Source organism: Solanum dulcamara, chromosome 4 (assembly GCF_947179165.1).
Source record: "Solanum dulcamara chromosome 4, daSolDulc1.2, whole genome shotgun sequence".
Classification (NCBI taxonomy): Eukaryota; Viridiplantae; Streptophyta; class Magnoliopsida; order Solanales; family Solanaceae; genus Solanum; species Solanum dulcamara.
The window spans coordinates 18265845-18280843 of record NC_077240.1 but is presented as its reverse complement, the minus strand read 5'-3'; the positions used below and the strand labels follow the sequence as shown (position 1 = coordinate 18280843).

The 14999-nt window shown below is 28.9% G+C and overlaps 1 protein-coding gene across 1 annotated transcript; it reads right to left on the bottom strand.

Moving 5' to 3' along the window:
* Positions 1 to 13018: 13018 nt before the first annotated feature.
* On the bottom strand, positions 13019 to 14114 carry LOC129884797 (ethylene-responsive transcription factor 2-like). Its single transcript, XM_055959078.1, has 2 exons — positions 13242 to 14114; positions 13019 to 13148 (listed from the first exon to the last, which is right to left on the bottom strand). The coding sequence occupies exon 1, from the start codon at positions 13978 to 13980 to the stop codon at positions 13309 to 13311; it is 672 nt and encodes a 223-aa protein (XP_055815053.1). The 5' UTR covers positions 13981 to 14114; the 3' UTR covers positions 13019 to 13148; positions 13242 to 13308.
* Positions 14115 to 14999: the final 885 nt, after the last annotated feature.

Here is a 14999-nt window from a genome sequence, read left to right as displayed (position 1 = left end):
TTATGATACACATATTTTATTTTTATTTTTTTATTATATCAAAAATATAAGGAGAAAAATGAGGAGGAAATTATAAGATTAAGAATTAAACTTTTATCTATAAGATGGAAATTTAGAATTAATTAATTAAACTGTTAATTACCTTCAGATTTGTCCGGAGTACACCTAGTGTTTCATGTGTCTATGCTAAAGAAATATCACGGTGAAAGAAATTATATTACTCACTCGATTTCGGTCTTGCTTGATGAGAATTTGTCTTATGAGGAGGAGCCTATAGCTATTCTTGATAGGGAGGTCCGCAAGTTGAGGTCAAAGGAGAATGCGTCTATGAAGGTCCAGTAGAGGAATCTTCCTGTTGAGAAGTCCATTTTGGAGATTGAGGTTGATATGCATGGAAGATTTCCACATTTGTTCGTTGAGTCGGGTACCATTTTCTATCCTCGCTCTTCTTTTGACCGTTCGGGGACGAACGACAGGTAAATTAGTATCTGTTGTAAAGACCCATTAGGTCGTTTTGAGAATTAGAGATTTTTATTTCATAAAAGACTCATCTCGTAAAATTTTAATAGATATTTTAAACTAATTGATAACTATGGTTATTTAATTGAGGGATAACATTAGATAATTAATTTAATTAATGAACTAAAGTGATAATTTATTTAATATCCTATATTACTTATCTCATATTATTAAAATAAATTAAAGATATTTGTCATATTTAATACATAAGAATTTAAAAAGAAGAGGACTGCGGCGTACAGAACAAGGAGGAGCGTTTTAGGTAAGCGGGTCTACCTCTGTTTCCACAATTAGTTTTGATCATTAAATTATAGTATATAGTTGATATAAAATATAGTATATTGATATTAGTTGGATAGACTGAAATTGAAATTGGAAGTGGTTGTAATAGGGTTGGAGAGACAAGGTGTATTGGTCATCATTGATTAATGATGACCCATGATGGGGTAATGAGGCTTGAAATGCTTAAAGGAGTAGGTGCGTATGTCGGTTATGGTTGAGAAGTGTATTGAATTGTTTCATATAATATTCTGCAATGTATTTGCATATGCGCCGCCACTATTTCGCCATAATTATCACATTATAATTCAAGTTTTGATATATTAAGATAGATAATTAAATATTAGACGTGTTGTATTATATGAATACCATTAGAATTATGATATTGGAGGAATTAAGACTTAACCCTCGACTTGAATTTTAGGAATTGATTATAGAGTTGGGTGAGTTGTTGGGTCTAGGTTAAACATATTTATAATATTGGTGTATACGAATTCGTTTGCTTACTAATATTGTATAATCTATACATTGGGAACGTTCTGAGGCATTGAAGAAAGAAAAATCACCGGTGAATTAGCTAGCTTGACTTCGGTTCTTCGATTAAGGTAGTTATGGTTTATTCTATATCATAAATAGATTCTTAATAGTAATTGATAGTTATTGAGTAATGTGTGAAGTTTACTATGCATTTAATTATTGTGGTTTGGATGGTTGGTGTGTTGTTGTGATTAATTTGAAATTTCAAGACCGTGAAATTCATAATTTTGAACTTGCCTTATCAAAAATGGTGCCTTGAATAAAGAAGGCTTGATGAAATATTGTTAATGAAATGGAATGTAATAATCAAAAATAATAAATTAATTATATTTGGATCGGGTGTCACGAGCCAACATGGTATATTTGAATCGGGTGTCACGTTTCGGCACGGTAATATTAAATGAAAACAAATTAAAATGACTAAATGCTACCCAATCTCCAATAACTCATTTCCCAAAAGAGCATGATGTGGAGGCCTGAGTCCTCATGTGTGATCTTAATATTGTTGACTAGTAATGTAATTGTTCATTGTGTTGTCACTTGATCTCGATCTTGTTGGTTGTCATCTGTTAAGTGCTATGGCTGATTTTTCGCTATTACTTTATGCATATTGATTTTTATTTTGAGTCGGTCGATAATACCTACTCAGTACATGTTATTCCGTACTGACCCCTACTTGTATTTTTCTTTATTTTATTTTGTGAAGTGCAGCGAGTGTTCTATCGACTTCGAGTCGACCTCAGCTCTAGCCAGTGTCGAGCACATCAGGTTCCAAGGTGAGCTATTCCTTCTAGCTCGTGTTGGATTCTCTCGAACATGGCATGATGTCCTTAGTTTTCGGACACATTAAATTATTTATTTATTTTGTTGTTTGATATTTTCAGACTTAGTATTTTAGAATTAGATGTCCTTGAAGTGATGACTTTCAGATTTTGGGAAAACATATTTAATTGACTGTAGTGGTTTAATTACGTCTTATTCTCATAAATTGAGCTTATGCGTTATTGTCATATTTTATATTTTGGGTTTGTATCGTTGGTTCTTCCACGTAGGAGGTTAAGTGTGGATGTCACTCATTATCCACTTTGAACCGTGAAAAATTAGATAAATGAAATTCATGAGAAAAAAAACTAATTTGAAAAAGTTACCAATAGAAGATTTTTTTACAAAAGAAGTGAAAGGAAAAAAATGGAGAAGAAAGAATTAAAACAAAAAAAAAAAAGGTGAAAGGGAGTAAATAGAGAAGACGAGGGGTGAAGAGTTAAAGAGAGGAGAAAGAGAAAACATAGGATAAGAAAGGCAGGATCCACATATTTTTTAATTAAGAAAAGTAATTACTCACATAATAAGTTATATTTGTGCCTTTACCATTATTAAAAAAACGCATTATCGAAATTCAAAAATAATTATAATTTAGGTTTAAATTTAAAAATAATAATTAAAATGAGTATAATTTAAACTTAATTAGAGATCTATAACTCTGTTTGCTTAATTATAATCATAGCTATATGTAAGAATGAAGATAGAGAAAAGCGAGATTGGAGAGGAAGGAGAGAGGCAAGCGAAATTTGGGAGAGAGAGTATATGAATACAAGTTGTATTCACTGTATTAGGTTGCATCACGAATATAATTGATTTGTATCAATTAATATAATTCTACTAGGTATATTAACAAATACAATTATATTGACAAATACAATTGTATCAAGTTGTATCAATGAATATAATTGTATCAAGTTTATTTGTTCTTTGTGCATCTACTATGTATCAATGTATAACGAATACAATTGCATTAAGTATATTTGTTCCTTGTATATTCACGTTTGACTTTGTACCAAGTATATCAATAAATATAGTTATATCATATGTATACATTTGTATCATGTATTATACATCTGGCATAAGTTTTCAACGGCCACTTAAAGTTATCTACATATTTTACTTAGACACCTTGACAAACTTTTATTCCTATTAGACACTTCAAATTTAATAAATTAATTTATATTTATTAAACACAAAATGATAACTAGACTTGAAAAATATCAAGTGTGTATCTCACTCGCAAGTGTCATGAAAAACAATGAGTAAAACAATGACATGCTGTCACATGGGCCCAAAACAATAAATGAGTTTTCAATTTTGAAAAATAAAATTAATTTTAATCCTATCAATAATCAATAAAAATCAAATAAATAAAAACTCATTTTCTACTCCCCACCCCACTTACCCCCAAGTCAACCACCTAATCCTTTCTTTCTTTCTTTTTTTTTTTCTCTGGTGATCAACTGCTTCCGTCCAAGAGCTCACCTTTTTCTTCTTATAGTAAATTATAATTTTTTCCTCTTAAATTCAAATGCTAAATAAAAATCATATAAGAAAAAATATTTTTCTCAATAACAAGAATCACATAAACGTAAATAACGGTGATGGAGTAACCCGGTGGTGACAAGACAATGACAAAATGTAAAAAAAAAAGAAAGAAAAGAAAATTAGTTGATCCAACTTTTTGTTTTTCTAGATAAAGATTAAAAGAAATAAAATCACAAAAAAAACAAAAGGAAGAAAAGAGTTGCAGCAAACAGGTTAAGTGGGAGTGGAGTGGCAGGGGGGGGGTGATTTTTCTTCTTTTTTTTTTGAAATTATTATTTTAAAAAATGAATATTTTCGTTTTTTTAGTTATTATTAGTGTCAGTGTCAAAAAGCAAAAAAAAAAGTACAAGTATTTTGAGGAGAATTTTTTTGTGTGTGAAATTTCTTCACGTGCTCAAAGAAAGTGAGGACCACTTTTATTATCATATTACTGACATTTTGTGTTTAATAAGCACAGGTTTTGAGTTATTTAAGTGTTCAATAGGTACAAGTCTTAATTGAGTTATTCAGTGAAATATGCGGATAATTTTAAATGATCGTTGATAACTTAAGCCTATGCATTTATATCACTTGTTGTATACTTTTTCAGAATATAATTGATATAATATTGTACCTCTCCCCTATTTAGATGTGTGAGTGGTTAAGTATGAAATCAAAGAAGAGAAAAAAGAAGTAAGGTCTCCACCATCTCTCACCTAATTTTGCATCAGCAATATCTCTCATTTGTATAATTCGGGAGATAAAGAGGGAGGGGACGAGAAAGGGTGAGAGGGGAGCAATAGAGGAGAGAGGCACACGGGAGAGAAAGAGAGGCGAGCAAGAAAGGAGGAGAGAGAGGAAAAATTTGCTATAAAACTCTAAGGGTTCGTTTGGTGTAAGGAGTACATATAAAGAGTCATGGGATAAAAATATTGTGTAGGAATAAAATTTTGATTTCTTGTTTGGTGACAAATTTGGATAACTTATCCCACCATTTATAATTTTATATCATAGTGATGAGATAGTTATCCACCTTATCGCAGAATAACTAATTTCAAGATAATTAATTTTGAAATAACTTATTTCCAACCAAACGGCCCCTGAATATATCTATATAATCTAATTTTTTTTTTTAAAATTATCATTGAGTATAATAATTGTTAGAGCAACATTTTAATATTAAAATTATATTAAGCTGCTTCATATTGAATTATCAATGTTTGTGAATTGCCAATGTGTGTTGCTGACTGTTGAGCTTCTCTAATTTCTTTTGTGTCCGTTGGAGGACTTTGGAGCATCATAGTGATTAGTGGCAATTATTTTTCATTGGTAACAATTGTAACCTCCTCATCATTCACCCATTATTCTACATTTTTATTTTTGTAACTTATGTAATCTTGAAGTTTATTTATCCAATTTACCATTCATAATTTTTGTATTAATTGCGAGGAAGAATTTCTCACTTTTAAATAGTAATAGTTTTACTTTGTGTTATGAAGAATAAAATATAGTGGACAAAAATGAAAAATATTATATTGTGTCTATATTAAGGTTAGTGTAGTCAAAGAGAGAGTCAAGACTAATAAAAAAAATTCACTCTTCAACTAATTCACGATACAAAATAGAGTAATTATATGCTGAAGGAAATTGTCCTAATGGTGAGCTTTGAATTCTTCAGCTAAGCCGAAATTGTTTGAGTTATACACGTTGTTGGGTTGTTGTATCCTGAAAGGAGCAACTCAAGAGTATAACTGCTAAATTGATGTAGATTATGCCGCAGTGACCTTGAATCTCTTTAAAGAGAACGAGATATTGACGCCTCAACATAAATATATTTTTCATTCATTTCTGTCATTTTATTTTCAACTGTAACTTATTGTATTGGTGGTATATTACACCAATAGTAAATATATGCGATTCTTCTTCTTTTCCATCGAACCCCACTCCCTCCCTCACCCACACCTCTACCCACCGACATCGCTAGTATACCATCACATCCCACCCACCCACCCGAAAAAGAATTTTTTTTTGGTACTTTTCAAAGCATTTCGAAAAAAAACGCTTTTGATATTTCATCAATATTTCAAATACCAAAGTTTTTAACTATATTATAGAAGCGTATAGAAGAGCTTAGGGTGAGTCGATCATTTGATCGATTTGCTCTTCTCCTTTAATTCCTTCTATTTTAATATTTATATTATATTAATTTATTTATCTTACTTTTTCTTTATATTATGTTATGTATTAAAAATTTACGAAAAAAATGGTACTATAATCTGTCATTTAAAAATTACGTAATTACGCTAAGAGTACTGTGTATCACAATAACTAACAACTTAAAATATTTGAAAAATATATTAAAAAAATTGATTAACTCTCAAATTTCACACGTGTCACATAAATTGGGACATATGGAGTAACATATATTATTGGAAAATTACTTTTTGATTAAATTTCAAAATTTCAACTGTGCCACATAAATTGGGACAGAAAAATAACATATATTATTTAAAAATTACGTTAATGGTATTATAAATCACAATAATTAATTAACAACTTAAAAATATTTTTAAAAGTGTGTTAAATTTGATTAACTCTCAAATTTTCACATATGCCACTTGCGCTAAAGAGATGGGAACATATATTGTTTGAAAATTACGTTAATTAAGAGTATTATAAATGAAAATAATTAACAACTTAAAATATTTAAAAAGCATTTGAAAATTTGGTTGACTCTCAAAGTTTCACATGTGCCACATAAATTGCGACAAAGTGAGTAACATATATTATTTAAAAATTATGTTAGAAATACTGTAATATTTAAAAATTATATAGAAATTTGATTAACTTCCCTAATTATATTTCTATCCACATAAAATAAAATAAATAAAATAATATATATTGAATTCGTGCTTCCACGAGCTTTTGTATCCAGTAGTAGTTATAAATACTACTAATGGATAGGTCAACACATCTAAATACTCAAAATTCAATATTTTATAAATATTAAAATATATGACATTCATTTGAACAATTTTTTTTTAAAAAAATATGATATATAAATAGGACAAAAATTATTTAACACGACTTACAAATGAGCGAGTAAGAACAATTTTTTAAACAAACAATAACTAGTTTTTGTTGTCAATCTAAAATATTTAGAACAATAATTTTGAAGCACTTCACAAGAAACAACAAAGTTTAAAGATATTTTCAAAATCAAAAGGTTAAAACCAGTAAAAAAAAATATGATCTTCAACAAAATAAAAAAAATATTGAAAAGAAGAAAATCAAGTTTATTGAATACATAGTGTATTTTTTAGAAAATTATTCTCCTTAAGTATCCAAAGTTAATGTAATATATCCTCCAAAGATAGAACGATCTTACTCTCTAGTCTATTAGTACCTAAAACCACGATGTCAGCGATCCACTCAAAGGCAATAAAGTACACTAGAATTTGTTTGTACAAAATAAGAAGAAGTTCATAAAATTTATTGTTCAAAAATAAGAGAAAATTCCTCTATTTATAAACAACAAATGATAGTATGAACATGTTCCTATTGTGCATTATCAAAAATGTTATAATTCTTTACAAAAGCCACAACTTTTTGAAAAATCACACTCCTTAAAAAGATCACAACCTTTTGAGAAAAAGTCATAATTCTTTAAAAAAGTTACAATTCTTTAAAAAATTATAACTTTTTAAAAAAATCACAACTCTTAATTTTTTATTCACGTTTTTTAAAAATCCAATAATTTTACCATATTTATGTATAACTCTTAATTTGCTTTTAAAAATTCAATAATTTTATCATATTTGTGTGTTTGTGTTGAGCAGTGCACAGCTTGGACTAATAAATGAGGGTTGTTAGAAGAACACCAAAATAAAACAAAATGTCAGTAAAGTGCAGATTTGTGGGACACACATATTTTACATGTCCCCTTTAAATTTCATCCAATGAACTTTGATGGATATCGTATTGAATTTTTAACCTCGGCTTATCTAAAAGTAAATTTTTAAGACCAAAGTGAAAATTTATTAGGAGCGGATGGGCTAATAAGTTGGTTTTAATTTATTGTGGTATTTGGCTATCAATTTAAAATACTAAATTTAAGCCATAAAGTTCTTAAAATCGTTCAAAAATAAAAAGTTGAAAATTCTAAAAAAAAAATCTGAAGGGCTTAAAACCATTTTCGTTGACCATAAAATTTACTTTTATATCCCTTATATTTTATTTTAATTCTCAAAGTACCCCCTCAGCTAAAACCCTAAAATTCACATATGTTCCTCATTTCTTCAGCAACAACGGAGCAGCAGAATGTGAATAATGGTGAAGATACAGCAACCCATTTTCAAGAAATTAACACCAACAAATTTGAAGAACAGTACATGAAGGAGACTGAAATCAAGAAGACGACGAAGAAGAAAGAACCAAAGGTAAGAACTTTTCATTCTATTCCGGCACCGGCGCTGGCGTCTAGCCCACCACCTCCTCTGGTGGTTATAGAGAAAAAGGCTGATTTTGCAAAGACCGGTGGATCTATGACTAGCAATGTAATGCAAATGCAAATGGGTGGTGGTCCAAGGCCTGAATTTGGGTTAGTGAAAACAAGGCCAGCTTTAGCTGCAAGAATGGGATATTGGGGTAGAGATAAGATAGTTAATACTTATGATTTGATGGAGCAAATGCATTTTTTGTATATTAATGTTGTCAAAGCCAGGGATCTTCCAGTTATGGATATATCAGGGAGTCTCTACGGGTATTTCAGTCATTTTGATAAAAAATAAGTGCTTAACAACACTTATTTGCCAAACACATCAACAACTTATTTTCAGCATAAACACTTTTATTCAAATACTCAACTGTTTATTTATAAAAATAACTTTCAGCACTTAAAAGTTCTAAAAACACTTCATACATAAAAGTCATTTTTTTTAAGTCCATCCAAACGGGCTCTAGGTTTCGTTTGACCTTATCGTTCCAAATATTTTTCACAAGTTATTTTTGAGTGAAATTTTGATGAAATTTCATCATATGTTTAAAAAGGGCAGCCCGGTGCACTAAAGCTCCCGCTATACGCAAGGTCCGTGGAAGGGCCCGACCACAAGGGTCTATTGTACGCAGCCTTACCTTGCATTTCTGCCAGAGGCTGTTTCCAAGAAATTTCATCATATGTTTGATTACAATTTTTTTCAAGTTTTGGTAAAGTTTCAAAAATTATTATTCTGTATCTGTAAATTCTAAAAATTATTAATAATACCCATAAATTTGAATTATTATTTTATAATGAACATGTTCCGTTAAAAAAATCTTATAACATAATTGATATTAATCAACAAGAACAAAATAATAATATGGGCAAGAGCAATACATTAATCGAATTAAAAATAAATTATTCTCTTTTTTTTCAATTTTTTCACTCAAACTATTTTTATTGGGGAATGTAGTAACAAACTATTCTTTTATAAATTTTTCCCACATTGTACGAACAATCTCTTCCATACAAGCTTTTATTTCTAGATCAGATGACTAAGAAGACGAAGCAATGAAGTAATTGGTAGATAAATATTTAGTTAGAATTAATAAATGATGGTGTTTTTATAAGGTATAAAAGTTTGAAATAATTTTTAAATTTTTAAAACTTTCCAAATTCTCCGGTTCTAATATTTTCTAGAACTTGGGAACTTGAGATTTTTACCAAATATATTTGTTAAGAAATAACAAATTATATGATCAAACACTAATTTCTAAGAATTTTTCAAGTTTTTCTCAAAAATTACAAACACTTAGGTTGAAATTTTATCCATAAAAATTAGCAGAGATGAAAAATTTAAGCCACTACCTCAAGGGTCATTTTTGTAATCTCCCTATCGCATTAATGTGATATCTCATCAACAATCTTATTATCAACAATTTTAATAATTAGTTGTACCCAGTGAAAAGTGAAAACAATAATACTAATAGTACTGCCTTTTTGGGTAGGGAAAGGAGGTTCAAACATTCAATAAATTACCAAACAATACCAATGCACGTGATATCGTTTGATAGCTAGGAATTGAAATATTTAAATGTTAAATTGAATATAAATAATTTAATAACACTATTTCCTATTAGATTTCGCTTTATAATATTCATCTCCTCTGTCATTTATGATATTACGTTTACTTCTCGTATTTTGATTTTTTTGTAATAATTCTTTAAATTTATGGAAATAAATATAAATTAATTACAATTTGATGAATTTACCCTCCTTTATATTAATTTCTTTCATATTAATGCATATTATAAAAAGATAACTTACTTAATATATATTTTAAAAATAAATAAGCACAAATAAATAGTACAATATATATTATATATAGATACACGTGTTCTTTTTATCAAACAAAAACAAAAGGCCTTTGCAAAGTAAAGTGAATTAATTCGATTTCATTCTTGCCAACCCATCATTTTCACCAAGAAAAATGAAGAGAAATTGAATAGAAACGTCAGAGTTTGGAGTGGAGAGAATTTTCGATTCTTAAGGATGACAATAATATTTATTTATATTGGTTTATTTTTAAAGTATTTATTAAATTAGTTATTTTTTTTAATATCCATTAATATGAAAAAAAAAATACAAAGAAGGATAAATTTATCAAAATGTAATTAGTTTATATTTATTTCAAATAAATTTCAAGAATTGTTACAAAAAAAAATCAAAAGAAGGAAGGAAAGCGCAATATCGTAAAACCACAAGAAAAGTGAGTGTTCTAGAACGAAACCTGAATGAAAGTCTCTGAAATTATCCATTTTTTGTTATATATAAAATTCAACATACCTAATATGATAATTTAAAAATCTAAATTACATAAAAATTAATATATTTTTTATATTTTATGTAAAAATTAAAAATAAACTAACCAAATCTTTTATAAAATAATATAAAAATTAACTCAATTATATGCATAATTTATACACGTTCCAATTGATCTTTCAAGTAGAATGAGACCTTTAAAAAGGGACCACAACTTAAATGGCAGTACAAAGGACAGGAGATGTGATTTTTCAAGAAAATCTCTAGACCACAATGTACTCTATTATATCTCAGCCATAAAAACAGGGGAATATATGATCCCTTAATTAATTCGTTTCAATTTATTCGTTCTGTTTTAATTTGACATAAAAAATATTTAAAATTGAATCTTATAATTTTAAATTAAAAATATAGCAAATGAATCAAATATTCTTTAATCTTATATTTTTAATCAGGCCATGATGAAAATTAAAATTAAAGAGTTAACGAAAAAGTAAAGACATTTTTTTGAAACAGACTAAAAAAAATTAATAGGTCAAACAAATTAAAACGGAAGAAATAAAACTCTTATTTGTCATTTTCATATATCTGTTGCTCTAAAATTTTATTTGAACAAAAAGAGTAATTTAATTAAATTATTTTTAATACTTATTCCTCTCCACATTTATTAAGTCAGAATAAAGATGGAAATTATATCATACTTTCTCCGTTTTATATTACTTGACTGCCTTAATCTTGCACACCTCTTAATTTTTTTTTAATTAAAGGTTTATTTTACTTACTTTACCTTATACTACCTCTGTCTCATATTAGTTAACTAAAAATAATTGTCATACATTAATTGATCAAATTAAAAAAATATTAAATATTCACACTTATTTGTAAAATTTTAAAAAAGTTTTTAAGGAGTGAATTGATAAAATTACTTTATTATTTATAATTTTTAAAAAATATATATACAAAAAAATGATCAATTAATATAAAACAAGGAGTATGATTTTTAGAATTCAACTAGCAAGCAATAATTTAACATAATATGTGGTGCAGAAGAGGGGTAGGTGAAGTTATTAATGTAGTATATTTTATTAGACTATGAAAATATAAAAAAGTGACTCCAATCATTTTGGAGAGTGTGCATGCATATGTAATAATCTTGTTTTTTTAAATTAGGCAATTACTCCCTGATTTCTTTTTATTTGTTGCTTTTAATTTGACACATTTATTAATTAAATAATTATTCATATTAATATTTTATTATATTATTTTTACTCACTAATATTTAGTATTAGATTTTTAAAAATAATTTAGAGATTAGTATTTATTGATGAGGAAAAAACTAGTTATTTTTTTTAATATGTCAAAGATGATAAATAAAAATAAAAATCTGTCACATCTGACCTCTCTGTCAGGAGGTCACGAAGGAGAAATCCAGATAGATGCTTCACATACGTCATTCGATTAAAAGAGAGATGTTTTGGCAATAAAATAACCAGTTCATTATTTTTTTAACCCAATTTAAAAATTAAGGAATTAACCACTTCTTCATTTATTTCTAAATAAAAAGTAAAAAGAAACGGAGAAAATATAATGAAATTACTATTTTGGTTATCGTGGTCAAGTGACATGAAACAAATATAATGAAATTACTATTTTTGTTATCTTGGTCAAGTGACATGAAACATAGGGAATAGTTACTTTATTTTAATTTTATAAAATAATAATTATTTTAATAAAACCGATAAATAAATAGAGCTGAGAGAATAATAAACTTATACTTATTTAATATTTTCTGCATCTAAAGATAAGTGTCATTTAATTTTTTTTCCATACCTATTAAAAAGTATCATTGACTCAGTTATTCCTATTTATTGGATAATTTTTTGAGAATCGAGCAATAGAAAAAATAATAATTGTTCAACAAAATATCTTCCTTTAATGACATTCAAGTTTGAGCAGTAAATAAGGCTGAAACTTTGACAGGAAAAATAAATAAAATATTTGTGAGTAATTGTGGAGACTGTTTGAGACAATTATTATTGAGATCTCCTCAGTAAGTGGATCTTGTTTCCATTTAGCCACCTATATTAAATACATAAATCTCTAATAAAATATTTGTATTAGATTTTTTTTTTAATTATAATTTTAAAATTTAATTTATTTATTAGATAATTAAATTAACTATATAAATATATTTTTTCTTTTAGTTATTCAAATCAATCTTAAATAAATTTCGATTTGCTGACCACCACTCCACAATCTACCTGCATTAAATACACATCTCCTTTAATTATACGGATTCGAAACAAATATGCAGCCATGAAAAAGCTATTATTAATTGATATCTATAATCAATACTACTACAGTTTATAGTTACAAAATAAAAAGTAACGTGTAGTGTAAAAATCCTTAAACTTTTATCTGAGCAGTGGCGAATGAAGCATGCGTATAATTCAACAAAATTAAAACAAATAATAGATCTGAATCCATTAATAATAATCTACAGTAAATAATAAATAACTTGTTATGAAACCAGTATGGGGAAATTTTTTTATTAAGAAAATTCCAAAAATAAACAAAATAGAAACACACATTGAGAAATAAAAAAGATTCGGATGAAGAAAATTTGGATGACCCTTAGGTCCTAGCACCCTCGTGGTTCCGCCCCCTGTATAGAACAACAATAAGTGGTTTACAAAAGAAATTAATGTCAACTAATAATAATCTCATTAAATGAAAAGGAGTAGATTTACAGAAGAACCTTTAATTTGATGAGACCATTGTAATTGTTAAACACGAAGTAATTAATTAAACATCTGCTCCTTTTCTCACATTTGTATCAACATTTGTAAATTCCAACCACAAATCAATTTGGCTTCTTTGGCTATGGAGTTTATCATATCTATTTTCCTTTTCCTTGTCCCGTTTTCTGATGATGAGGACGAAGACGAGGAAGAAGACGAGGACGAGGATGAAGACGAAGAAATGATCGATGGCTCAGGTGAGTGTGAGCGCGTACGGCGTCTAGCCGTTACTCTAGCAGGCATAGGCACGTCCGAGCCAATTAAGTCAGGAAAATTGAGCCGAGCTTTAGTGCCTCGGATCTTGTAAGCGGCTTGGTCATAAGCCAATGCTGCATCCTCCGGGGCCTCATAAGTTCCTAGCCACAGCCTCGCGCCTCTCCTATTCGGATCTCTTATTTCTGCTGAAAATGTGCCCCACTGCCTCCGCCTCACTCCTATAAATCGCCTCCAATCTTGTGGCGCGTTTTCCTCACACACCACAGATGGCTCCTTTGTCTCCTCCGGGGGCTCCGGCCTCACAAGGGATTCAGCTGATTTTGAGGTAGGAGTGTTCGGCAATAATGTGCTATCTGAACTCATTGGGGAAAGAGTTTGATAAAAATCGGAATCATTAAAAAGAAGATGTGTGATAGATTCAAGAGAATCAAGGCTAGGTAAAGAAAAGATTTCATCATCATCATCAACTGGAATATTCATTTTTTATGAATCTAATGTAGTAGAAGTAGGAGATACTCTAATGCCACTTATATATACTTGGCCTATTCACTTACCACAAGTCCCTGTGTCATCTCTAACCGCCCAACTCGCAGCGATATTATTTGCTTTGGACCTACGGCCGAACCATTTTAAAATACGTGACTATAGTGTAGGACCTGATTATTTATATGGTGGAACTCATTGATAATTTTTATTTAAACACTTTAATTAAGTTTTTTTTTATTTTAAACACCTCAAATAAGATCATAATGTGTCTTTTTGATACTTTTTTACAATTACTCAAATATATATGTGTGTGTAATGCATTCGTCGATAACGTGTCAAAAGTGGCGAATTAAACAAAGATATGTGGCATATATATATATATCAAAAATAATTCTCAAATAATGACTTTTGAATAGAAAAAAAGACCAATAACTTGATGACATGTGACATTTTTTAATTCAAATAATAATTTATTTTAAAAAGAAAAATCAACTTCTATTAACCCCCACACCCTCCCAGTGGTCTCTCTAGCACCACCCACCCCTCCCATCGTCTTCTCCAATCCCAACCCCTCCCTCACCCCACCAGATCTTCATCTTCAGAAAATTTTTAAAATAAAGCAACGTAGACAAGGACCGAGGCAAGGCTATGGAGTCTACAAATTCTTCAATGGAGATATCTATAGTGGGGAATAGTGTAATGGGCAGAGTCACGGAATTGGGGTACAGAGTTGCTCCGATGGCAGCTATTACATCGGTGAATTTAAATTCGGTGTAAAACACGGCCTCGGCTGTTACCATTTCAGGTAAATTAAAAATTAATTTCTTAATTTGAACTTTCTTTGCTATGGAGTAGCTTCTTCGTATCTGAGAATTAGAATCCTTAGGGTCTCTATGTTAGGATTTCAATTTTAATTTTTTTTATCGATGCTTGTCAAATTATTTTGAGGATGAAGAAGGCAACAAAACAAAAAAATGTGTTTAAGCTTTGAGGAAATCTCGTGGCATTCAAAT

Bases quoted from the DNA above. Each gene is read 5' to 3' on its own strand.
- LOC129884797 (XM_055959078.1), bottom strand. From the start codon at position 13,980: ATGAATATTCCAGTTGATGATGATGATGAAATCTTTTCTTTACCTAGC.